Raw genomic sequence first — 26744 nt, 5'->3', positions numbered from 1 at the left:
TTCGCTTTGTATCTCAAGTTCCCCCAAATCCCCAAAATTCTCTTTTTTTTTTTTTTTTGGACAGAAGAGACCTTTAATATCACATCCAGAGAATGATATTATATAGTATACCATGAGATATTTATGAATTAAACCAAAAAAGTCCATTACACTGATTTGAACTGAATTTTCTGTAGCAGAGACACATAATATTACCAACGGAAAAAATAATTCCTGCAGCTTGTGGCTGAGCTAAAATCTAGCTTTCTGGATGCAGTATACAGGAGCAACTGACTTTCGGAAGCCTGAGGTAGGGTGTGGCATCTATTGAAATACAATTAAGGAAATACTTTAATCTGTTTATAAAAGGATGTTTTGTCTGTCTTTTTTTTTCCCACATACCGCGAAGTCAGAAATAGTAACGACTTTATCATATGGTAACTGTGACAGTGATTCATGCAAGGAATATAAGGAGTTGCAGCCACAGGATTCAGCGAGGTATTTTCTTTCAGGATTCTTGATAGTGTTCTGTCCATTTGGTGGCCTCCTACTGGATTCAGAAAAAGGTTTTATTGAAGGTGGGCAACAATCATTTCTAGCAAAGCAGTTTAGCCTTCTTTGCTCTATAGGGAGGTAAGCTATTAAGAAGACATTCATACTGCAGGCAAGGAGTTCCCGTGCAGTTTTTGGTTTGTTCTGTATGGGACTGGTGTCCTGTACCAGCTCTCAGTGATGAGATATGGAAAGAGCTCAGAGGGAGGACCTGTAAAATACTCATTATTTCAGAACATCCTTTGAGAATTGCAAAAATTGCTAACCCAAAATTTGACAGAGGACAAAGTCTCTGGATTTTTAACAGCTCCGAGTAGAATTTAGCAGCTGAGATAAGGGATGATGAGCCAGATTTCTTAGCTGAGAATAAACTACTCTTCAAATCATTCAGAGTTCATAGAGCAGAGTGTAAGAGATGGTGCAGAACAATTTGTCTTAAGGAATCAAGAAATATCTGCACACCTTTGATATTTCTATCTGTGTCTCCCTAGCATGAGCATCCAAAGAATAAGAGAAGATCAAATCGATTTTCTTTACCTAATAAAACTTTTTGTAGTTCTGTTGTGACTCAGAAATCCTGTGCTTGATTTCAGGTGTGGAAGTTCTAGTCCTCAGAAAGGTGGCACAGTTGCAAAAGAAATTCAGAGGCTTGATGACTGGGAATTGCAGCGTCTTTGATGCTGAAAACAACACTTTGGATACTTTTTCTAGACAATGGCCGAGAGGACAAATAACCTCTACAAAGAGCATTAGAAAAATATAACCAAACTTTGTTCTTACATGTGTTGATAGTTTGAAATTCTCCCAGTAAGAGAGAACGCTGTAATAATAAATACAGTCTCAATGCTTCTTTTTTTCCGTGCTGCCTTTCAGTTGCATGGGGTTATCTTCAGTAGCATCCAAACATTTTTTCTGCAAGAAGTTCCTTCAGACCAGGAAGCATCACGAGTTTTTATTTGGAGGAGAAAACTAATAATTTTGTAGAATTGCATGCAAAGGGAGAAAAAACGAAACAAAACCCAAAACTGTAGCCAGTCTAGAAATGAAAGTCAGCGTCAACTCAATTTTATTATCCTTCTAACCATTGTAACAGTCCTAAAGAGCTCCAAATGTAATCTTAGCCTCTAGTTATGCTCACAGACTATGTGATGATCCTACTTGTGTCTGAAACTTCAAAGTTATTCTGCCTTGAATTATTTTGTGTATATCAACAACAGTGTTAGTTGGAGACCACATTTCAAGCACAGCCTCGGTTTGCAAGGGTTTGTTCTGATATAGTTAAAAGATTTACTTGTACAGCAAAGAAAAACTTTAATTGAATTCAGAACTTTAAACAGGTCTGCCATAATCTAATGCTTTGGTATGCTCTGTGAATATTTTGAAAACTTTTTAACACATCCGTGCACCTCAGCTAAACACAAGGTTAATCATTTTTAGGTCTCTGGTTGTAGTGGAATGCTCTGTTGTGCTATGAATGTTCATATAAATCCTGATCTTAATCCAGAGGCTGTTATAATTTACACCAGATGCATAAACTCATTTAAAGGGGCAAAAAATAGTCAGGAAAACTTGCTTCTAGAACTTGAATTAACCTTGCTGTGGAGAATACAGGCCTAATAGCTTTAGAAAGCTATTTAACTCTGTTTGCCACTTCTACACAAATTTTTGGAATTTGAAAGTATTCCTTCAACAAGTAGCACTAAATCTATTTTACACTGCTGTACCAAAGTAGGAAAGCTGAGTGTGTTGCCTTAAAATGTGGTGAGTTATGTTTTATTCTCTTTGCTTTGTTAGTTAACCTGAATATCCCTTTGCAGTGGATCAGTAAAATACGTGCATCTGTCCCAGAAATGTTCATTTGCCAAGAGACTGCTTGGAGTCCTTTTCTCTCAAAGCTTCCATCCTGCTGTTTTTCCAACCAGCAAACTTATTATTTATTAAGGAAAGAAAAAAAGTAATTTATTTTTAGTTTTTGTTTGTTTTTACTTTACGCTAACAACTGGGAACTGTCTTTCCCAGCGAAAGAATGTCTTTTCAGCAGCTCGGCTCATTCTCCCAGCATGGTGGGAGATTAAGAGCTTTTAGAGAGAATTAATCACCTTCATAGACTTCCTCTTGCCCTCACTCCAGACAGGTTAGGAGAATTAGTTGAAGAGGGTACTTCAGCATGATTATCTAATGGCTTTAAAATACAAATAGCAAGTGAAGCTTTATGACTATCAGCAGTGATTACCACTGCTTTATTTGTGTTAAGATTACAGCTGTGACAAATAAACACACAGAGCCAGTGTGTTTTTCTGTTGAGTGGTTGGCTGGTTTCTTGATACATACGAAAATGTCTTGTGACTAACACATGGGATGAGGATCTGAAGGAGCTGCCTCTACTTTTTTTTTTTTTTTTTATTGCACACTTCCTTGTTAGTTGTCCAGAATCATGCTTTTGGAAAATTGGGTGCTGAAACCTCGTCACCAGGTTTAACTTGCGCGTAAAACAATTTGCAATGCCAAAGAAGATGCGTTAGGATTGTAAGGTCTGTCCTTCTTTTTGAGACTGTTGATGTTGGAAAAACCAACCTATCTGGTCTTTTGCAGAAACATCTGTCTGTCCAGAAGGATTTCAAAATCCTTCTGGAAATGAAAAACAGATAAAAATACATGACAGTTTATGTCAGAAGACATTAACTCCCCTGGAAGACTATTCAATGCACTAACTGTCAGTTTGACAAAATAAGGCATTTTTTCTCCTACCTAGGCATCGTGGGCAGTACCTTTCTATGTTGCTTTCTAGCTGAAGTTCATGGTGATGGGTCTTTTGTCTTGCACCATCTTCCCTTGGCAGGGAAGCGTGCTGTAATATCATCTCATGTAATAAAAAGGCAGATGTTTGAAGTTTCGAGCAGTGTCTTTAACAGAAATTCTGTGATTTGTTCACTTTTGGTAAATGAATTATCTCAGGAGGTTACACTTGCACAAATAATTTCAGGAACTGCTAAACTTCTTGAAATTCAGGAGTTCTAGCTCTCAAGTTTGCTTCAAAAATAGTGTTTAAAAATTGAAACTACTTTCCTTGTGTACAAGACATACAGGATGTAGTTCCCTACCGACATTTGTTGCAGCAGCTAGTAATGGGAGTTCACATGAGCAGTGGAAGGTGGATTATTAGAAAAGAGTGAAAGTGCTTAGCCAACTTTCTCTGAGTGATGTATCCTGATCTCAGTGGCTTTTTTTTCTTGTTACTAGTGTTGAAAATGTTCTTTTAATTATGTAGTTTTTTAAAAAAGTCCATGGATGAACTTCGGTTTTAGAATCTTTATTCCATATTGTCTGTAACCAAAGGCTTTACTTTCCAGCTCACTTAGATCTACTTGAATGATAAAACGTTGGGTTTGTTTGCTTGCTTTTAACTTAAAATGTTGTATGTGGCTTTGGCTAATTAAAACCATTTTTAACTGTATCATGTAGGAATTGCCTCTGCTGCTCATGAAGAATTGAATAATACTCTTTTGTCGTGTAGGGTGTTGACTCAACCACAGATGAGTTCAATTCAGATGACTGGGGTGGTTACAAAACCCAGCTGTTTGCTCTGCCCCACTTTCCATAAGTTGCTTTCTCTGCGGTGGGGCTGGCTGACCCGTAAAGCAATTCTTTACCAGCCACAGTTTACAGCCTGGTTCATTCAAGTAAACCAAGGGTGAGTGCAAGTTGCTTTCATGCACTGGGTTGCCAGCTGCAGCAGTTCAGGAACTTCTTCTGTGTACGTGGTTGGTGCCGGTACAGTGTGCAGGCTTTGGAGAGGAGCAAATGCCTGGCAGGATGTTTTTACCGCATGTGTTGGTGGGTAAATATCCTCTGCCTCTGACTCAAAGCTAGCTTGAGAGAGTCTTTGCAGCGCTCTGCTGGTAGTTGCAGACCAGTTGCAGACAACCTCTGGCAAACTACTTTTTGTGTGGCTTCATTTGGCTCCAAACAATCATCTTAGTCATCTCAACCTAAGGAAATCTTCTCCAAGAGCTCTGGCTGTAAAGCACGTCTGGAGAAAAGGCTCTACGAGAAACATGAACACAGGTTCTTTTCCTTGTGGTTCCCATTTCACTGGGATTGGAAGAAGTCCAGTTCTTAATCTTTTACCGTTTTTGAAAAAGGTGAACACAGGATTAGGAGCTGTGATATTTATTGTCTGGAGCTGCTTCTGTTGAACAAATCTCTTGGGTGGTTTAATTGGGAGCTATTCGAACAAGCCTGGACCATTCTCCCAGGTGGGCCACTTGGGAAGGAAGGTAGAAAATGGGCTTGGTTTTGGGACGTGGCAGCTGTTGAGAAGGCTGCCAACATTCTTTGGTTTCTCATCTCCTGTTAGGATAGTGCCTTGCTGAGCTCACAAGAGATGCCTGAGGATTATGGGCTTGTTTCAATTCTCACTAAGGTCCGAAAAGCTAACATTGATAGCAGGAGGTCAGGGAAATGGCCTTGTTTGAACAGGATAGTGTCTAGGATAGTCTGAAATTGGGGTGTTTTTATTTATTTGTACTTAAAGAACTGCCATATAAACTTTACATTTTTGCATTTGGAACAGAACTGTTTCCCAGAGAAGTGGTTCAGTAATAAAATTTAATTCCTGTTTTGTTGTTGTTGTTGTTGTGTGTTTGTTTGCTGTGTCTTTGTTGCCTTCAGAGATATTTTACAGAGAGGCAAAAGAGGGTATTTCACATCTATTAAGCTTGTGGACCTGATGCCTCTTTTGCCTTTCCATCACCTCACAGGACTGAGTTCCTTGCACTACTACAGTTGCGAAGTCCTTACTTGCTTTCAAAACAAAATGCAGAAAGAGATAACATTTTACTAGGACTCTACTGTTTGTACTGCTAAACCTCGTCACGTGGTTCAGCAAAAGTCACTTCAGTTCCCAAACATTTGTACGTACAGTATCTGTTCGGAATTGTTTATTGTTGGCTATCTGTGTTGTTACTGATTCCGGGGCTGTGCATCACCACAATGCCTGCTGTTTGCCCCTTGGTTCGTGATTGTGCAGGGCAGCTGTTATCTGCCGGGCTGATAGCGTATCGCCAGCAGTACCATGAGGAGCAGAAAGCTCTGCTAGCATAATGGAAAGCCCTGCTTTTGGCAGGATGACTCCGTGATTAATTAACCCCCGGGATGGAGAGGCTTCCTGTGCCAATTTGAGTGGAAGTTACGGGAAGGTCCTGTTACATAGCTAAAGAGAAATTGATTAGAAGCATTTTTATCAGCCTTGTAGGAATTCTGTTTTCTAACACTATCAGTCTGTGTGCATCAAGCCTGTAAACTAACTGAAAAATAGATCCATTGAAAGGGGTTACTTAACATCTTCTGTTACAGGAGCAAAAAGACGACAGCTGTCAATGCCATGAGCTGGCTGTAAGGGCACAGCTCAATACAGAATTATCAGAAAGTTTCCACCCTAGCAGAAGAATGGACTCGTAATGGGTGTGCGAAGGGAAGCAGTACAGGGGACAGTAGGTGTTTCTGCCTCCCAGAGGGCCACAAGCCTTTGGTTTTAAATAGGTGGCTGTTAAAAAGGGGCTACCACGTAGATCGCTTGGGAGGGAAGAAAGAAAATGGGCTTGCAGTGCTTGGGAAGGTTGATGGGACCATGAAGGGGCAAGAGAAAACTGCTCTGCAGAAGCAGAGCCTGTTGGCCATTGCTGAAAGCAAGTTAGTGGCTAGAGCGCAGTTTTGCTATCCCAGCCTTGTAGGTACGGGTTGTCTAACTTGTGGTTTCAGAGGATTCGTTCTGTGGAGTTCAAGAAAACTTGTCCTGCCTTCATTGTGCTGGGGAGGGGATTTGCCTTTTATCAAGGAATCCCCAGATCTATAAGACAGAACTTTGGCTGTCTGCAGCACACGTCAACCGAGCAGAGAGGTACTGTACATGAAGGGTGAACATTTCTATGGCGAAGAGCTATAACAAGGCTTGTGAGGTAGAGGGAAGCTACAGAATTTGATACTTAATTCCCAGTAGTTCTGAGATAGAAAGAGCTTTTGCTGCACAACCCCTCCTTTCTTCAGGACAGGGAAGCAGTAAAAGATGCTTTGTTTCCTGTAACGCAGAAATGTTCAGCCTTCTGGCTAGTGCTCAGACTATTACTATGTTTAAAATGCCCAGATGTTAATTGCATAGTGAAATAATAAATTGCAGATATTTTTAATCTCTAGTGGTGCTGCTTCATCAACTTTTCCACTCAGATGTGCACATGTGCGGGGGTGTCTTCTGCATTTTGCTCCAGTGAGTGGCTGTTCATGCAAAACACAAAGTTAGGCTTTTTACCTGATTCTCTTTTTTTAGCTTGTTTTTGAGGTCTGCTACCTGCCTAGGAGAATAGGCTAATGCTGAGCTATGACGGTTTGTAATAATCCTGCAGAATACACTGGGGGACGCGGTGCAGAAAGGAATATTGCTTTGTATGCAAGATAAAGACAGGCAACAAAACTGTGACTATGTCCACGTTTCTTGTCTGGGAGAAGCCACTAAAAGTGAACAGCTGGGGGGCTGTAGCCCATAAAAGACAAAATGGTACCCTGAAAGTGCCTGTTTGAGAGCGGGACACTGAGCAGGAGTGCTTCTCTTTGTTCCAACTTACCATGTGCTAACCCTGATTGACCGTAGGATGTATGTGTTTTTTTTGACGTGTGAACTCTTTGTATGTGCCATAGCCTTTTGTTGGGCTAATTGTTTTTTTGGTATATATTTCTATTTACAGTAATGTAGGGACAATGCAAGAACCAGTGTACGTGAGACTGCAAGCAAACAGGCACTGGGAAGACTTAATTTTGTCATGAAAATGAATGTGCTAAGTAAAATACAGGTTCAAACCATGTGTTTGCTTGGGAAGGTTTGTGGTCTAAATTTGATATAGACTGTATAGCAAGCAACTGGAGAACTGCCATATGGAGGAACAGCAACCTTGCACTATTAAGTTCATGTGGTTAACAGCTTAGTTTAGCAATTTCTACTGAGCAGTGCCTGCAATTCAGCAGCAGAAAAGGCGTTTCCTGTGGAGATTTGAGTGAAAAAAGGATGGTAAGAAGTTTTTGAGTAGGTATGGCATGTGCAAAAGGGCTAGGTTGGGAAAACCTGCTTGTAGGTGGAAGAGAGACAAAAATCCAAGTGTAAACAAAAATATTCAGGTTCTTACTTAAAAGTGAAGTCATGGTGGGACTGACTGAATCAAGTACTTTCAACATCTCATAAAACAAGTATCGCTGTTTGTGTTTTTTTTTTTTTTAAGTATTTATTTTGGAAATAAGTATAATTATCATCTGCAGTTCTTTTCACCTTATAGAGGAGATGTCAGCAACACCCTAGCATATTGTGCTACACTGTTTTTCTGCCACAAATTAAACTTTAAGTGTGAAAACAGAAATGAAGCAGAATCCAAGCTGTGTTGTTTCCCAAAGAAGCAAGATGCTATCCTGATATTCGTGGCATGTTGGCTCTCTATCAGTAGCTATAAGTGTCTCTTGCAGAGTACAGAGATTACTGGCAACCCGTAGCAGGGAGCTCTTCCCTCTCAGAAGACTTGAGCTTCCAACTCTCAGTTATAATGCACAATATTCAAAAGCTGTCCACTTATCACCTTTGGTCTACACCTGTAAGTGGCCCTGGTAATGACAGAAGATAGGCATGAAACAGGGGAAACTGAAGAGGTAAAAGGGGAAAGGAACCATTATGTAGTTATTGGAGACTGCATGTCCAAAATAAAGAAGGGCTGGTTGCTCTTGTTTTATTAAAAGAAAAAAAAAAAAGCTTTCCTTCCCCTGGTAAAGCACAGGATGAACAATGAGGGGAATGTCTTACGGAAGGGAAAGAGAATGATGGGGAGGAAAACCAAGTATACAGAAAGTAACTAATTATCCCACTCTTAAAGAAACATTGCATTTGGTTCTCTCTATGTCCACAGATGAGAAATCCCTAAAATTCTATTTCATTTGAAGGAGCTTGGTAGAACGATGTTACTGTTGAGCTTCAATACTTATGTAAATTGTCAGTATTGATATTTTGACTATTTCTTATGGGATGCAAAGGTAACACAGTATTAGACAAGTTCTTGTGACTCTTCATCAGCTCTGTTGTGTTGCTGTTTGTAAAATCACAAGCTATTTTTTCATTCAGCTGGAACATAGGAGAACAGCCTCTCCTCTCCTGTGTGGACAGTAACTACAATTTTTCCTGTGTACACAGGTTTTGAATGCAGTCTGAGTCCAAGAAGTATGAAGAAGAGACGCCTTCTCTGTTCTGGGGGTTGGATCCTGTATTTTCTGCGTTTGCAAGACTCTATATTAAAGATATAAAAGAAATGAGAGAATCTAAACAAGTGCCAGGTATGTACTTACATGTGCTGGTCATGATGCATGTAGAATTATTATTGATTTCCATTGTGCTTTCTGTCCAGAGATTTAAGAATGCTTCATGAATGCTCGTGCAGTTATTTTTGATGCCCTGAAGCTAAGTGGCAGTAGTACCTGTAACAGTTCTAAGAAGAACAGGTTGTATACTGTGTTCAAAGGATTATAGGTGGAAGAATAAAATGTGTTAGTTCTGGAGGCTTTTCTTCTTGTGTGTATATATATACACGTGTCTCTATGTATATATATGTATACACACATGTATGTATATACACACAACCTGTATTACATTCAGGTAACGTTGTGCTTCTGCTGTGTGGTATACTCTGAAAGTTAGTTCTAAAAATGCTGGTCCTTTCTGCCATTTGTTACACCTTGCCACTGTCTCCACAACAGTTGATAAGGATTTTATGTTTTTGTTTTTTTTAATTACGTAGTATTGATTATTTGATGGCATTTATGAGTGCATGTATTTTGCTTTTGCCAATGCGTATTAATATAATATTAAAACAAGACAAAGGTTTTGTGCTTTTTTCTAGATACGATAGATAAGACATTCTTCATATATTTGAACAACTTTACTGTATATTTGGCATCTGTTCTGAATCTTACACCAAGCCTTTTGTTTCCTAACCGTTGCTGGAAGTTGTATACTTTGCAGTCTGTTTCTGTTGGTGTTTGGCCAATATCACCCACGTGTACATTGTCTAAAGCAATGTGGGTCTGACGTTGAGCTTTTGTTTTCACTGTAAAAAGTGTGTGTGTGTATATATATATATATAGGTACCTATAAAAGATACCTTTGGCTCTTTGAATAAATTCTGTCTCGTAGGTTTTGTTATTCTTATTTTCCTTTAACAGCAAGGATAACAAGTGCTATTCTTATTGAAATGAAGAACTGGTAGGTTTTTTGCTTCTTCACAACCAATTTTATGTTCATAGGGACTTCACAAAGTGCAAAAGCCTTTATATATATATATTATATATACACACATACCTCTTTGTTATTTACCATGATGGGAGATTTTTTTCTTAAAGCCATTGCAAGTATGGGACTACAGACTATTGTTGATGTTTGTGCTAGAGTGAGCAGTGTCTAGAAGCTTTTTAAAGTCTGCAGTCTTATTGCAGTATTGGTATAGCAAATGCATTTGCTATAGACTGGTCCTGCTTTAATTAAAGGCATTTTAATTGTTCTTAAACAAAAAACAAAGCAACTCATACACACACACGTACTCAGAAGAATTAAAACTGAATGTCAAAAATCATGTTTCAAAAGAGGACTAGCCCTAGAAAGTATAACCCTGTGCTCTTTTGTTCACCTCTAAATCACTTGGGTTTTCCTTCTCACTTCCCTTCCCTTTCTTTTACTTAAGCGAGTTGTCCTGTGCTTCAGGAACTATTTCAGTTCGGCTGTTATGCTTTTTTTCTAAGATGGCCCTAAGGAAGTGGTATCTGTCATGTCAAGATATCAGCCTTTAAAATTGGTGCATGCAAGCTTTCTCCGCTTCCTGTGCATCTGGCGTTCTGCACAACTAAGTTTGCTTGCAGTCCTGTTACATTTTAGAAAACAAACTTTAAAGAATAAAATGAATTTCACAGAACAAACATCCTGAACTCTGTTCACGGTCCTGGCACTGTGTACATACCAAATGAGATATCTTTCAGCATTTCTCATTCACTGGCAACAAATGATAGCACAATGGAAACACTTCTGGGGGAAGGAAGAAGGTAGGTGTTTGCCACCAGTGTTCTCTGTTTTTAACGGGCTTGTTAAAGACCAGATGGAGCTAATTATGATTAACTACAAATCAGTCACTAAGTAAGGGTAATTAAGAATGAACAAGTGCAAAACAGAGTTGTAACTAGGAGGAATGGGAAGAAACACAGGCTGAATGTCAGGAAAAACATCCTTAGAATGGTATCTGCTAAATGGCGGAGCAGCCTCCCCAGGAAAAAGGTGGGATGCCATTCACTGGGATTATTTATATCCTGACTGTACAAATTGCCAGGAATTTACTGTACGGAACAATCTTGTATTGGTCCTGAGGAAATGAACTGAATGACCTAATAAGTTTTTTCTTTCCATTTTTAAGCATTAGGATTTGATGCAACAATGACTAATCCCTTAAAAGAACACAGAGGAAAGCATTAAATCTGTCCAATTACTCTCCTGCTATAAATGGTGACAAGAAGGCTGGAAAACCACTCAGATAAAAACAGCAACAGTGTTGTCTTAGAGGCCTTGAAATGAGAGTGGGTGTCACACTCGGTTGTAACACATAATCACATCATGAAAATGAGCTTTTCTCAGAGATATCACGCACCATTGCATTGTGACAGCTTATCAACAAGCAAGAGAAGCTCCAAATAATATAAAAGGAGGTAATGAGAATTAAAGCACTGACAAACACCTCAATGCTGGTAAAGATATGACCAGAAGTTGCTCTAGTGAGCTCTGTATCTATAGCCCCCTAAACCGCTGCTGTGGCTTCCTGTTGTGGTAACAGCATGTTAATATCCGTGTTATTTACTGGGTTAATCAGAGCTTGATTGAATGCGCTCACACATGGCTCGAAATGTTTAGTGTGTTTTTATTGCTACTGATATGAACATAATTTGAACAGATAATCTGGGAGGAGAAAAACGCATTTACACTTGACGACTTGATGACTTTTTAAGTCATCAAATTCAACAACTTTTAATTGATAGTGTAAATATAATTTCATCTTTTAAATTAATTCAGGTAGTTTCTCAGAGAGTAAGGGTGGAGTTCTGTGTAAGTTTATGGGGATGGAGAGAACCAGTTTTATCTGGTCGCTGTCCTTTGCCAAAACTCAGATTACTAACTGCGAAATGAACATAATAACATGTTGCTTGTTTGCACATGAAGAGCTTAGAGTCTGCCTCACAGATTTGCCCTGAAACTGACCCAGACCTTCCTTTATAGACATTTTGTAAGGTTTAATTAATGTTTATATATACTGGGAGCATCTTCATTGAGAGTTTCTGTAGTAGTGTTTATTTGTGTCCTGATAAATGCAATGAGACAAGTGGACAAACCTGCTAAACATTCTCTGTGCCACGCCTGGCCAGTGACTGCGTGGTTAGGCTACCGGCGCTGAGATGACAGCGATAGATGCATCCTCAGAGCATGGCAGTGGACTTCTACCGGCAAAACTTCTGTTTGTGACCTGCTCGGCTGATCACATTTGACAATTTCTGAGACATTGCTGTTTTTGTCTCTTATGCGAAGAAAGCTAATTCCAGACCCATTTAAGGTTGCCAGCTATGTAGGACAAGTTATTTTTGGATTTCAGTTTTTATTTTTTTTAAATGCAGAATGATTTTATGACTCCCTTGCTGCAGTGTTTCTCTTTCCCTTTGTAAAACGTGCCACAGAGCTAAATGTTCCCTTTGTGTCCCTTGAGTCACCTAGTTTTTAGTAGACACTCGCTGAACATCCCGGATGGCTTTATATTTCAGTAAAACAACAGTGTTCCAAAACTGCAGAAAACACATTGACTAAAGATTACCCCAGGACATATCTGGAGCTTATTGTCCTGTTATCCTCCTGCTGGTGCACTATGAAGCTTCAGTGTATGCTTACCTCAAATTTCATTAAAGACATTTGTCACTCTCTTTCAAGAGGTCACAGCATGTGGCAACCTCAGTAAGTTAAAGTCCGCTGGGCGCTGATTCCTTTCCGTTTCCTGAATGTAATTTTGTGTGTTATTCTTATCCAAGAATATCCAAGTCATCTTTATAGATGCACAAAAATAGCTTTGAATGGATGTTTTTAGAACATGTTATTTCAGAAACTGAAGCTCAGGATACTGCCCATGATGACTGCATACTGTACTCTGCAATCTAAGAGGGCTGTTACACTCCCTCCCATCCCCTGCCCCTTGCTGTGGCTCCTGTTCTTTTAGAAATGAAAGACAGAATTGTGTAGAATTGTTGGTTTTCCTTCTTTTGGGTGGCTCTGCCTTAACCAGGAACAGCTGCACTGTGAGAACCTCAAACTGCTTCCATTGTGTTCTATTATTTATTCCAAAGACTGCTGAAAATGTTATAAGAAAAAAAAAAAAGAAAACAACAAAGCCTAAAGTCTGCAGCAAACAAACTGTTTTGCAGATACAAATGTACAAGAAAACAAGCAGTTAATAAAGTTCTGCAACTACAAAAGCACGATTTTGGTCTCCTACGTAGAGCTGATACTTCCTTCTGGTGTTCCCAGAACTCCCTGATCAAGGGGATTTTTCACGTGAGGAGGCATTACTTAAGTTTAAGATACATTAAATATGTAAGAAATGTTTTTTACTGACAAATGTTACTATGTATGGTAGGCTGTTGAAGGGGAAAATAAGAAGTAGTTATGCTTAACAAGAATGTTTTGTGTCTAGGTATATTCTTTTATAACGGGCACCCAGTAAGACAGGTGGACGTTGTTGGGATAGTGGTTCATACTAAAGAGCGAGATGCCTTTTACAGTTATGGAGGTAAGATAAGTTTCCTTCTCTGTTCTTGCATTTATCAGCCCTCTAATCTTACTGTTAGACCTTAAAGGTTGCCTTTTTGATCAGTGTTGGTTCTTGGAACAACTCTTCTCTTATCCTTATATAGGGCATCCCCAGCCCAGATTAGCTGGCAAACTTACAGAAGTTACTGTTTCTCTTCACTTAAAAATAGAGAAATATGTGGTTAAGGCTGAGTAACTGATTTGGGGTCATCTAGAAAATCTTATTTTTTGTTATTGTTTTGCCACTGGACTCCACCATCTTCCCTTCACATATATATGCAGCTGTTTTGGTCACATATAAATGGATTTAATGGTTCCTGTAAGGGAGAAGTCACTTCCTTTTTTGAACTTCAGAAATCTCTTCTGAATTCTTGTATGTTTTGTCATATTTTGAAGCCAGGTTTTTATAGTAGGCAGGAGTTTGTTTATATTTAGACGCATAAGTGTCTTAGCAAATCTGACTCAACCATCACAGTACGTACCAGTCCTCACCAACACCAGCTGAGAGTTGACTTCTCCCTGCTGCTTTTCCCCATATTCAGACTATTTCATTAATGTGGAAACATCTGATAGTCATTTTGTTCAGCTGTCTTTTTCATCTGGAGAAAAAGCAGAGTGGAGTAGTGGTGATGTGGCAAGTTTAAAGGTAGGGGAGGCCATCTCACGATAGGAAGGGGGAGCCAAATGCATGGATGCTATCTGAGCATTTGAAGGACCTGTGTCCAGTGTTTCCACAATCATGGGTTTCCACCTGACCCAGGTAAGTTACCGAGTGCCTCTTTGTACCCAGTTCTGCTACTTATAAAATGGAGGCAGCAGCAATTCCTTGACTAAGAGGAATGTTGTGAAGATACCATCGGCAGCTTAGAGCCAGGTCCCAGCTTCTGTAACACCTGTAGTTGCATCATACTGCTGCGGAGCAGCACTGACAGCTAGTGCATGGAGCATACCCCACACTGGGCATGGCTGCTTGAAGTTGTCTCTGCTCTGCAGAAGTGTCCCTGCAAGTTTCTTAGAGGGGCTATTTTCTAGATTTTTTTTTTCAATCTGCCTTTTTGCTAAATATCAAGTTTAGGTATTTTAAGGTGTGAGTTCCTCTGACACTTGAAGTAGCACAAGCTAAACAAAAGCCTGAGTTAAGAGATGGAGATGTAACTGGTGGCGTGATGAAGTGCTGAAACAAATGGAATGCCAACTATTATTCTTTTATTGCACTAGTATGCAAATACAGTTATCACTTCATGAGAACAGACGAAGATAATCTAAATGACCAAGGCAAGAACAATTCCAGAGGTAATGCTAGCTTCAGCATTAGTCTGGACATAAACTTGTTGGAAACGTTTGATCGGGGGCAGAAAATGGAGAAATAGAAATTAAAAAGAAGCTGCAGAGCAGTGGAATTCAGGCCTGAGTGTCAGATCAGCCAACCTTTAAGTGCAGCTCTCAGTGAGCCTGCCTTCCTGCTGTCCTTCCACATCTACCCCTGCTCTTTGTTCCAGCAGTTCCTGGTTTGAACTTTCAGGCTACCTGCAAGGGGGCCTCTCCCCAGCCTGTCCTTGCTTTCAGGCAGGTTTACTCCACCAACATAAAATTGTAACTTCTTAGACAGTTTCCTGCTTGTGACTTGGGGCATCTCAGTTCAGCTGGTGTCACAGAGCAGGTGTTGCATCGGTCGGAGTGCTGCGCGCTGCTCAGCATTTGCTCGCTTTCCATCTGCTTAAAAGTGACTTACAAAGCAACTGCCCCTTTGTAGTTTTGCTCCGATAGAGATCTGAAATGTCTTGGTATCACTGCCACCATCTCCCCTCCCTTGTTTCCTATCCGTTTAATTCAGAATATATATACCTCTTATAGGTATTGGGTCCTCTCTGTGCTGCAAAACCAAACAGCCAGCAGTGGTGGCAAAATAATAATTCTAAGAGAGTGAATTAGCTTTCTTTCCTGACAATAAATATATAAATAATTATATGCTGTGTAAAACCGTTTTTTGACGTATTGATTTTTTTTATTGTTATTTTATAATCAGTTAGGGAAAGGGTATCTAATTGAAGCCTAAACCAAGGCTCATATTTTTAGTTAGTGCACCTTTCTGACTTTTTTTCCTTTCCTTTTTTAATAAAACCAAACAATATCACATGTGATTTTCATTATACTTCAGGACCATTCTGAAAGGTTTACCGCTTGCCTTAAAAGCAAACAAAAAAATCTCACTGGGATCTCAGCAGGCTCACGTAGGCCCTACAAGAAACACACGCTTTTTGTTGTAAAGAAATAAAAGCAAACACAGTTCCTAATATTCCAGGTGACTTTGAGAAGACTGCTTCTCAAATAGTTAATGTGTAAGTGTCAAGATGGGTACGATAACTAATGTAAGAGTCAAAAAAAAAAAAAAAATTTAAACCCAAGGGCGTGAGGAAGGGAAGCAGGGAGCACAGGAACTTTTCAAAAGCTTGTAGACCCCCCGAGTGCATTATTTAAAGTAGATTAACATTTTCCCATCTAATTAGAATACAATTGCAGTAGTTCACATTCATCTGTGGTTCAGGAGTTGTCTTTTTTGCTCAAAGCTTTTATTTGTGAACTGGGAAAACTTGGTTTCAGTGCCTGGCTCTGCTAGCAGCGTTCTCTTTGTGGTCAAGACTAGGTCAATCCCTTTAGGACTCTGTGTTTGACTGTTACATTGAGGAGGAGGAGTCTGGCCTCCTAATCCTTCAGTCTTGTTTGTTCCTAAGCTTCTTAGGAAGCGTATCTGTTGCAGCTGGTCTCTAGCTGGAACATCTAGATGCTGCAGTCCTGTAACAGTGAGATGTCATCTGCCCTCTTATTGCCATCACTGGCTTGCATCAAGGGCTTGGCATGGTGTTTGGGGGCACTTCCTCCCACTAAAGTAGTTGGTTTATATCTTTACCAAGGACAGGAAATCCTACCAGCTAGATTGTTATCTCTACTGGTGCAGAATTAAAGCCGATGAAATGGCTCCAGACACAGGAGCTCAAAAGGGGGATAAGCAATAAAACAACCGTAATTTTAGTGATGGAATTTGGGATTGCTTGAATCTTATAAATGCTGTGTGTTTGCTATTAGGAATGTGCCTGTTCCAGGCGAGGTCAGCAAACCCACTGGGAAACAGGAAGACAAGACAATGACTTGAAATCGGACCCCCAAATAGGGAGATTGTTTCAAAACATATGAGACAATGCAGAGGCATTTTGCTTTGATGCTGTGGTTCCCAGAGGAAACGACCACAGGTACCAATCAGTACCTTCCTGGTAAACAGTAATGATGCTTTTGTAGTCATGGACCTGGTTTGGGGATCAGAAGAAAATGGTGGATTCTAATTTGTGAAGAGTGGAAGCTCAGCGTTGGAGATGGTTGCAGTCAAGGAGCAAGGTGCTCGGAGCATTAGCTGGACTGGAAATGGGATCCTTGCCATGGCTTGACAGGCACCCAGTGCCACCTTATTTAGGGGGTGGTTATTGAACAAGCTGCCTACATATATATAGTCTTTTGATTCTTCTAATTTTTTAATTTTAATCTTATTTATTTATGTATTTATTTATTTTTCTGCTGTCTTTAACAACATAATGCCTAGGGCAGAAATCACAGTTTATTTTGCCTAGCAAAACAGGAAAAGCTCTATAGCTACCTTGCTCAGGAGGTGTTAGGCTTTTTCTGAAAGGAAGTGGCTCGCATGCCGCTAGTGGTACATTAAGTTGGGAATCCCTGGCCTAGGGCAGAACCACAAGCACATCCTCTGTCCTCCCTGGCTAGAGGAGCTGCCTTTCTGCTCTATGGATCATCTTCCTATACAGGAAAGGCCAGCAGACTTTGTGCACGATATTAATTAGTGTGAGAACTGCAGCTGGAGGGAGGATGCTCTTAGTCTATTGACATTACTGTACCCCCCAAGCCTGAAGTGCTGTTTTCTCATTGCTGCAGTAAAGTTTCTGTGCTTTGTGCCTGGTTTCCTACTTCAATTTGTTCAGCTTTCAGGACTGATCTTCTGTTTTCTGACTTCGTCAATTAAATCAGAAACCTCTTGTACCCAGTATATGTAGTGAATCATCATAATTTAAAATAAAGCTTTATTTTATTTTTTTGAGGAGATGCCTGTTATTTTGCTGATCATGGACATAGGCATAGTATCTGGTGCTGAGCTACAGCCACAAAAAAGTCTGGCGATTATTTCAAAGGCAACAGTAGGAGTTGAGCACCCACTTTCCCTTTTAAACTGGTTGGAATGAGATAGTCTAGATAGTTATGTCCTTGCATATCCATGTATTTTCATTTCTTGGAACCTGCTTTCTACTACCTGCTTTTTTGCTTCCTGTAATTCTTGCATTTTTTTATTTTTTTTTTACAGTGGATGATAGTACTGGAGTTATAAATTGTGTCTGTTGGAAGAATCCCATGGTAGCAGAAAGATCTTTATCAGGTATTTTATCAAATAAATAATACCTCTTTTGTGTGTACTTTTTTTTTTCCGTTTTCTTGTATCTTAAGTAATTTAGTAAATGATCAAAATTGCAGAAGAGCAAATTGAACTTACTGTTAAAATTATTATTATTATTTTATACCACCACATCCTACAGCCTGGGCCATTTTGGGAGCTTCATGTTAGTTTTTTTTGCTGTTGCCAACAGTGATGTAAACATAAACACTACGTTATGATCTGTCATGCCTTCTCCTTTTGAGTAATACGTTTCAATTCCGTGCTGTGAAATTTTTTAGAGAATCCTCTTCTTATGGTTTTCAAAGCAGCTTGGTCTATGTTCCTCACCCTTGTGATACAGTAGTTTCAGGATCCCCCTTCTTTTCTTTTGTTCAAATTCATATTCTCCTCCTGTTCATGCGTTATGATATTAATGACATCAAAATTAGCTTTAAACACAGTGGGAGCAATACCATTGGTCTTTTTATGATTTGAACAGTTCTAAATGTGCAAAAAAATGTATTTTTGAAGTGAAGTTAATCTTGCATTCATAACAGAAGAACTCGGTAGTGTCTAGCTTTCTGTTTGCCTTTTTTCCAATACTTCTCGTAGATCAAATTACGAGATAATTTCTACTTTGGATGTTCTTGAAAGCCCCTGTAGTAGATTGGAGCTGATAAAACCCTGCTGAAATAAATGTTGCTATACATTTACATATATACTACATAAAATGGGGAGGGAAAAGCTTGATATCAGAGTTAAAAACTGTTTATATCTTTGGAACAAGCCTGTTTATACACACACAATTCATACTAGCTTACATTTAACAATAATATGATAAGTGGTATGAAAGGTTCTTATGGCACTGGAATTTAGGAGACATTTCTCACTTTTAGAGGATTTTTCCAGAAAAGTAACAGGGACTCCACAGTCAAATGAGTTTTTTGAGAGGAACTTAAATTCATGAAAGAAATTGCATGAAATACTGGTTAACACAGAGTGAGGACCCAGCGTGCTTGTTTCAGCCTTGTGTTCTTATTTTACTTGTACATCAATACTGACTCAATGAACACTATTTTATTGATGGAAATAATTTGTATCTGCTAAAGAAAACAGCTCCCAAAGCCACAGGAAATTTTCTTCGAGCCTTTTGTAATCATGATCAGGGCTTCTTGGATCATTAGTCAGGTTTTCAGTTAGGAAAAAATTACCCTCCTGCAAAGGTGTGTTACGTAAACATGAAGTTCTGTCAAGTTGCATTCATCTCAGCATGGACATCAAATTGCATCACATGAGTCCTTTGGCCTCACCTCGGATGAATCATACTTCTTTTACATAAAAAGTTCAGCTGACCTTTTTTTCCTCCCCTCTCCCTTTCAGTATGTCAAAATCACTCTTGCCAGTTTCAAGTTAATATTTCAATTAACAACCTATCTGTGACATATTCAATGATAAATCAGGATCTCTTTCAAAGAGAGATATATATCCAAATATCCAAAAATGTTGCTGGCCAGAACACGTGATGCCTGGGATCTTGCCCCTTTTTAGCAATATAGCTGCTGTGATGCTGATGTATTCAGTGCCTGATCTGCTCGCTTTTTCTTACAGGCTGTCCAAGCACACTCAGCAATCTTAAAGTGCTTGAACAGATGAAGAAACTCCAGGAAACGGTGAGCCAGAAAACCAAGCTGGCGATTGGGGATGTTGTCAGGGTCAGAGGTTACATCCGAACCTACCGGCAACAAAGAGAAATTCAGGCTTCGTGTTTTTGTGAGTGTTACGGATCTGTGACGTATGTAACTTGGTTGTCTGTATTTAGAAATCATAAGCTGTGTGTAATTCATTGAATAATTTTCACTTTATTTTCTGGCATCTCATTTTTCTAAAGACATTTTCATCTGTATGCCTTTATTTTAATTTTAGCAGTGTAAGGTTAGAAAATTCGCTACTTAATGTGTGGGATCAGACTGCCCATAAATGAGGCATTCCTAGAAAATCTATAAAGATGACCATAATGCATACAAGAAAGTTGTCCAGATATTATGATCGGGTATCTGTGATACTGAATTGCTCTTCATTTTTATTTGTGTTGAAGTAGAACAACCAAGACCCATAGGAAGGGAATTGATGATCTTCTGTGTCACGCTTCATCAAGAGTGTTTTCTGCTTTGAAGAAACAATTGTTTGTTGCAGCCCATATAATCCATTCCACAGGCAGATAGCAATTTATTGTCACATTTTTACATTAAAGCTCAAGTTTTTCTAAACGATCTGGCTCTGCAGAATGGCTGAGAAGCATTCCTCATTGTCACTCTGGCACATATCCGACAGCTGTTTGGACAGTGGTCCATTATTTGTATCCCAGGAGCTTCCAGTTGCATAACATCTATTCTCCTCAGTGCCTGTGCTGTTGTGTAACTGGAGAAGCCTGTCTTTTAAAAGCCTTGTGTAGCTCAGATAGAAAGTTTTTAGGTTTTTTAACTGTAGCTAGAATCTGAGAGGGAAGTCAACCCTCCTTTCCAAACAGAAGTTTTATGAATATATAACCCATTCAAGGGTTGGTACCAATGCCATTGTTTCATTAAAGGAGAGCCACACAGTTCAAATGGCCTCTAAATTGCTTTCAGATTGGCACAAACAAAACTCCTTACCATATGCTAACTTTGTTTAATGTGTAAAGACTGCTGAAAGGTAAAATATGTCACAAATTCCCGTTTAATAAGTTTTCAGATAAAAGCGTAGTCTGCAATACACCGTGGTCATTTACCAGCTTGTAAACTGTAAAAGCAGGAGTGACTTTTGTAGTTTTGTTTTCATAACAAACAAAATTTGCCGATTTAATACTGGTATGTGAAACTCCATTGTGCTGCCTCAAGTATGTTTGTTTAAAAGACGAGTCTGTGTGTTCTTTTTTCCGCTCCAGATAAAGTGGATGATCCTGTGTGTGATGTTCAGATTTCAAGAATGTTGGAGCTCCCTTGTCTCTATAGAGAAGTTTACGATAAAGCTTTCCAAAGCCCAGGGGAGGGACAGAGGTAAATGTGATATCCAGACCGGTCTAAAGGCAAAGCACGGGATTTCATTATTGCTTATTTGTTATTTAACTGTGGAGAAAGATGGAACAGGGCCCCATTGTGATTTAGACTCTGCGCAAGCATTTATTAGCGGTCTTCTTTTCTGCTAAATAATTGATGATCCATACAGATGAGATACTTGTTCATAATCTGAGAAAAGAAGTATAAAGCTGAACTAAAATGAATACTAGGAAGGTAGTAAAATACTGTGCATGGACGTCTTGCATCTCTTAAAGAGAGTGAGTCTGGAGCAAGATTTGCAGGCGAGATCAACAAATTAAATGGGTGAGCAACCTTGGCTGATTTTGTTTTACAAATAAGGATAAAGAGCTCATCAATCAAAATGTTCCTGAATCTGCTGCCCTTGTCTGCAAATCATGATTGTATAACCTCAAACTAATTCAAACACGTTACTGTATTCAGTTTAAGGGTAGCTGGATACTTATTGGCAGGCCTGATGCATGTAGTGTGCTTTTAGAGACCGCAGATCTTAAAATGCCAACACTGTTACAATAAATGATTGAAGAGGAACAGCTAAATGTTCAATGCGTTTTAAAATGGTCTGTTTTAAGTAAGGGTTTAGATTCAAATTCTTTAAGGACGATAACATACCTCCTGACCTTTGAAAACCGGTCTACCAGGCTAACATTAGGCAATTGATCTAAAAATATCAGTAGTGTATTTCTTGCCTTGTAACCTGTTCTCTGTATCCTTGTAGTGGCCCAGAGGGTGTGGATTTCTCAATTTATATTCTGCATGAGAAAGTGAAAGACTTCCTAATAGAAAACAAAATTCAGACCTTTTACCAACAGGAGCTGGAAATGATTGATACTCTGGTGTCCCTGGCTGGTGGGCCTCTCTCCGGTCCCAGCTGTCAGGTGAGTGACTGTAACTGTTTCAAGTTTTTGGTAGGGAAAATAATGCTATGAATTCTAAACAGTCAGATAAGAGACTGATGCATTCAGAGGATTCAAAAACTGTAAGTGCTTTTTCCTCATCGTTAGCTTTATGCATGAATTATTTACACGGCTTGAGACACCTTGTCACTTGGGATATTTGAAGCTGGACTGAAGAAAGCCACAAGAAAATTCTGTTGTATTAGGGCTGAGTAACCTTACAGCATGCAATGTGCACTGACTTACCTAGATCTGTGAAAAATGTCACTGATCTCTTTAAGGCCCTCGAGCTGTTTGGTTCAGATGTTTGAGATTCTGAATTTGCTCAGGAGAAAGGAGGTCAATTTTTTGCCTTATTTCTCGTTTGAAGTACAATATATTAGTATAGATGTGGCTTTCAATAGGAGATTATAATGAGTGAATGAAAAATGCTCTATTAAACACTTCTGTTCTTGGACATACCTAGTTGTGAAAGGTCATGACTGAAAGGGTCAGAAGGTGATATTTAGATGAAATCAGTTTACATGTAACTGCATGTAACCAAACTGTTAAGAATCTTCCCAGTGAGATAGTATGCTCTTGACCTACTACAAGAGGATAGAAAAAAAACCCCATTTTGTAAAATGGTTTTACATTACTTTGTTATTTGGATAAATTACAAGCCAGATTCTCAACAGGTGTGAAGTGATAAACTTCTGCAAAATTAAGAGTTACGGATTTTAGCAAGTTACCAACAGCAACTGAGACATGAATCCAGAGCATTATGACTCACTTGTTTACTTTTTGGTTTTTCGTAAAGGAATAAATTAATGGTGGTCATTTTCGGTGCCTGATCCAGACATGTACTGTTAGAAGTGCTACATTATATTAGTAGATAATATTAATTTACTACTTTATAAAAAAGTCCCTTGTGAATGAGGCCAAATAATAATAAAAAGTAGCTTGATTCTTGTTTGCCTGAGTGAACTGCTTCTGATAAATGCTTCTTGTTTTACTTTTATTAAAGGAATTTTTGTTGTTTGCTTTAAAATGATCATAGACATAAGGAAGGACAAGAACTACTCTGATTTGTAACTGAAAAGTTTGATACTAGAAAATCCAACGTGGAACAGGGTATTTTTCTAAACCAGCTGGAAGAATACTAAAAGCCCTCAGACACTTTACATAAGAGGAAGTAGTGGTCATTGTGACTAATACTGGAAATGTCCATCTCTGAAGTTTCAGCATTTATAGAAAGATTAAGATGAATGACTTGCAAAGCCATTTAAAGAAGGAACTGGTGCAGAGCAAACATAAAGGCACCTCCATCCCTCCTCCCCTGCTCCCCACAGCATCAGCACTGCTAGTAGTCATGAGGAACTATCTTAATTAGTAGCTGTTGCTCCTGACCCTGATGCAAGGGTGTGAGTATATGTCCCAGGAATCTGGGCACACAGATGCTTATTTAGAAATTGCAGTTCCCTCCATTGCCCTTTGGTATTAATTCCTTGCAAAGAGGATTATATCTCTTTGCATAAGAAAGAACATTCAGTTGTCAAGTGACCTGAATGCCTTGACAGTGCTCCCAGTAGCGCTCTGGAAATGTATTTTGTTGTTCGTCTGCCCTGTCCCTTGAAGACGTCACTTCCCATAAGTGGCGAAGGGTCAAGTACCCAGTTTGATCCACGAAAATATATAATAGATCTGATTTCTCTACTTCTTCCTTTCTTTTTCCTTGTGTAGTCTTCTGTTTTGCATCTCCCTCAAACCAAAAGGATGAAAGGTGCTGCTAGTGTAGAATGATTTTATATCATGCCTATATACCAAGGCATGAGATAGATGAGTGGACCAAACTGTAAGCCTTAAGCCACAGTACAATACACGCACTTGCTCACTTCTTGCACTTTTTCTGGCTGTGACGGGATATTTTGATTTATAATTGGTCTTTTAAATTTTCTCCTGTTTCCAGTGTTGTAGCACAGTTGCTGTTTAAACTCTTTCATTGACTTTCTCTCCCTTTCTCTGTGCTCTTAGGAGATGTGGTGCACTCCCTTCATCTCTTTCCCATCTTTTAAAGTATTTGCGCAGTGTTTATCAACATGGGAGGGTATCTTCTCATGGAAAATTTCCTCCAGGGTGGTGGTGAGCTGCTATGGAATCACTGGCAGTGGAGTGGAACAGGGGGGTGAAGATGGAAGGAGGTAGCTGAGGTAGGCAGCATCTCTCTGTTCCTTTTCAGGATTACTGTATCTAAACCCTGTCCATGTCCCACACGTGTTCTGAAAGATCTAGTTCCAGTCCTAATGGTTCCCCAGCATTTGGTCCTCCGGAAGAATAAATTTCCCTCTAGCAGGTGCATATGGCAGAACTTAAATCATGTCCTCTGCTCAAACTAGTTAACTTTTAATTTTATAGTTACAGAGGTAAGAGAACTCGATGTTTTTAAAAATAATTACAAATTAACAAATCTGTTTGATTTTTAAAACTAGTAAAGCTTTATTTCACATAACCAGTGTCCCCTCTATTCCTAATTGGTAGCCTTTTCCTTAAAACAAATGTCTTTTGAGTCTGAAGGGGTGGCTACCACAGGGAAAACTACAAGCAAGAAGAAAGGAAAAGTCGTCTTGTGATTAGAGAACCGAAAGAGTGTACTTACTGGACTTAGACAATTAATGGTTTGGGTTTTTTTTGTTGTTTGTTTAGAGAAAAAAAAATGATAATGTGAACTTGATCCATCCAGTTTCTGAACTGGAATAAGTTTGACTTGCAACCAGTCGGTCTTGATCAGCCCTTTTTGTGTACTACTTCCATGCCTAGGCTATAGTGTGTGCTATTTTCCTATCATTCTAGTTGGTGCGTGTCACTAGCTTGGACTTAGTAATGCTTTCCAAACTCTACTGTTTGTACTTCACTTGATTTGAATATTATCTCAAGGTCAGCAGTGACAAGTAGAAAAAGCAGGGAGTTTTACAGTGTTATACTTACCCCGGCCATGTACATTGTACTGTAGCTATAACACAGTGCTTTGCATTATACATTCCTGATGTTATTTTCTTGTCTTCCTGCCTCTTCAGGAAGCTTCACTGCTACTTTAAATATGTATATTGCAGTGCTTATTATAGGAGTCCAGGACTGACACATCCAGAATCGCTATTACTAAAATTATCACCTGTCTAAACCAAGGCTTAACTGTTGCGTGAGAAATTGCAAAGGGCAATTTCCATGAGTAGTATCACGTGTGTGGTTATACCAGGAAACTTTAACACCGTCAGGGTGTGTTGTGATTTGTAATGAGCCAAAGGTTACATACTTTCAGTGTTCAAACTAATTCCTGTACCACTTCATTCTTTGACCTATTATTGATTGTACAGGGAGTTTATTTTGCTTTAAAGACCTGAGAATAATTGGTTGCACAGCACCAGCCCACTGAACTATGTGAGGCTCACCAGCTGGAATACGTTGGTTAAAATATTGCCTTAATTCTGGAGACATGTATTCTGTTGGCTTTGCTAGGGTCCATGGCTGGACTTGGGAGGGGGGTAATGATAAATCATTATTCAATAGCCGCTTCTCCAAGCGGAGTGTGGGGGGGTGCGCTTTGCAAAAGTGATGAATGATTTTAGGGTGGTCCTGTGTTTGGATGTCCAGCTTCATTTATTTAAAAAGGATCTGATTTGAGCGGGACAGGGAGAACCCCTGCTGTCAGCACTTCAGGGAACCTGAAACTTAAGACATGCTTGAAGGGAGACACTTTGAAAAATGACTTATGAATGTTGCGAGAGGGAAATTGAAAATCCAGATTCAAATCTCACTAGTGCTTTGGATCAGCATTTAAACTACCTAATACCTGCAAATGCTTTGAATTTCTTGGATAATAAGCTTTGTAAAAGTAAAGTGATGGTTAATAAGCTGTGATTTGAAAGAAACTATGTTAACAGCTACAAACACATCTTTGTAACTGCTGAAATGCAAGCATTTCTCCATCTCCTCCTGAAATAAAAGCAGGAATGTGAAATCAGGTAGGATTTTATAGTCCCAAATTTCTTCTGTCTGTGTTCAGCCTTCCCTAGATCTCTGCTAAGTAGGCAAAATCGCAAGCTTCGGTGTACGTTGGCTCTCAGGGGATTGTGCAAGTCCAGAAGAAAAGAGGGTCTGGTTTGGCATAAAAGAAAGGTGAGGTATTAGGGAGACAGGCTATTGACTTTTGGATTTGCAGGATGAGAAATTGGAGATGTTTTGGGTGGACCAAAAGAACAGATCAAATAACTTTAGGTGGTGGTCACAAAGAACTTGTCAAATTGTTGATTTACTCAGAAAGCTAGAGAGGCAGAAGCATGTTCTAGAGCATGCTAGAAAACAAAAACACAAAAACTTTTCCCATTATTTCAGGATAATATTAAAGTCTCTGGATAGGGCAAGAGCCCTCATCTGTTTTTCGGAGGTAATTCTCCCATAGAGCCCATTCCTTCAGACTCTGCAGCACATATGAGAGGGTGCTGATATGTGGCAGCTTCTTCCTTATTTTCTCACTCCTAAGTCTGCCTCTCTGCCTTCTCTCTGTCAATCTCTTGACTTACTTTCTTAGTGATTCTGTTTCAGTATCCATCCAGGCAGAGCTGTGTGTCAGTTCACATGGAGTCTGTTTTTAATTACCTCCTTTTTCTGACAGGATCTCAGTGTTAAGCCAAACTGAATAATTATCCTGCTTCTTTGGAGATATTTTTATCTTTTTTTCCCCTCGCCAAATGTTTGCTTTCACATTAAAAATTGATCAGAGTCTTGAGGTGGTTGCTTTGCTAGCAGTTTCTTTAGATTCTTGAGGATTTATTCCTGCATTTGTTAGAGGTAAAGCCTCTTCATTTTAGGTACAGCTATGAGAATGTGCTTTTCACAGAATGGTTGAGGTTGGAAGGGGCCTCTGGAGATGA

General features: G+C 39.3%; 1 protein-coding gene and 1 long non-coding RNA gene across 9 annotated transcripts in view; both read left to right on the top strand.

Annotated features, from left to right (window-relative positions):
- STN1 (STN1 subunit of CST complex) overlaps positions 1–26744 on the top strand; it is a 41563-nt gene that overhangs the window by 6718 nt on the left and 8101 nt on the right. For 3 of the 8 annotated variants that reach the window (XM_080597839.1, XM_080597845.1, XM_080597840.1), the window contains 6 exons: positions 8750–8889; positions 13320–13415; positions 17799–17870; positions 19476–19637; positions 20791–20902; positions 21660–21819. In XM_080597839.1, coding sequence (XP_080453965.1) covers positions 8757–8889; positions 13320–13415; positions 17799–17870; positions 19476–19637; positions 20791–20902; positions 21660–21819 — 735 coding nt within the window. In that variant the 5' untranslated portion in view covers positions 8750–8756. Of the gene's footprint in view, positions 1–176; positions 290–392; positions 3063–3114; positions 4223–8749; positions 8890–13319; positions 13416–16519; positions 16684–17798; positions 17871–19475; positions 19638–20790; positions 20903–21659; positions 21820–26744 lie in introns of those variants that run through there. The other 5 variants (XM_080597841.1, XM_080597842.1, XM_080597844.1 and 2 more) reach the window with 4 other exon arrangements.
- On the top strand, positions 8896–13017 carry LOC308197417. The gene is made up of 2 exons (XR_013952915.1): positions 8896–10644; positions 11010–13017. It is a non-coding gene; the product is annotated as an uncharacterized lncRNA (long non-coding RNA).

Source organism: Anser brachyrhynchus, assembly GCF_964034855.1.
Source record: "Anser brachyrhynchus genome assembly, chromosome: 6".
Classification (NCBI taxonomy): Eukaryota; Metazoa; Chordata; class Aves; order Anseriformes; family Anatidae; genus Anser; species Anser brachyrhynchus.
Note: the sequence above shows the minus strand (reverse complement) of the source record. Positions and strands in the feature narration are given on the sequence as shown.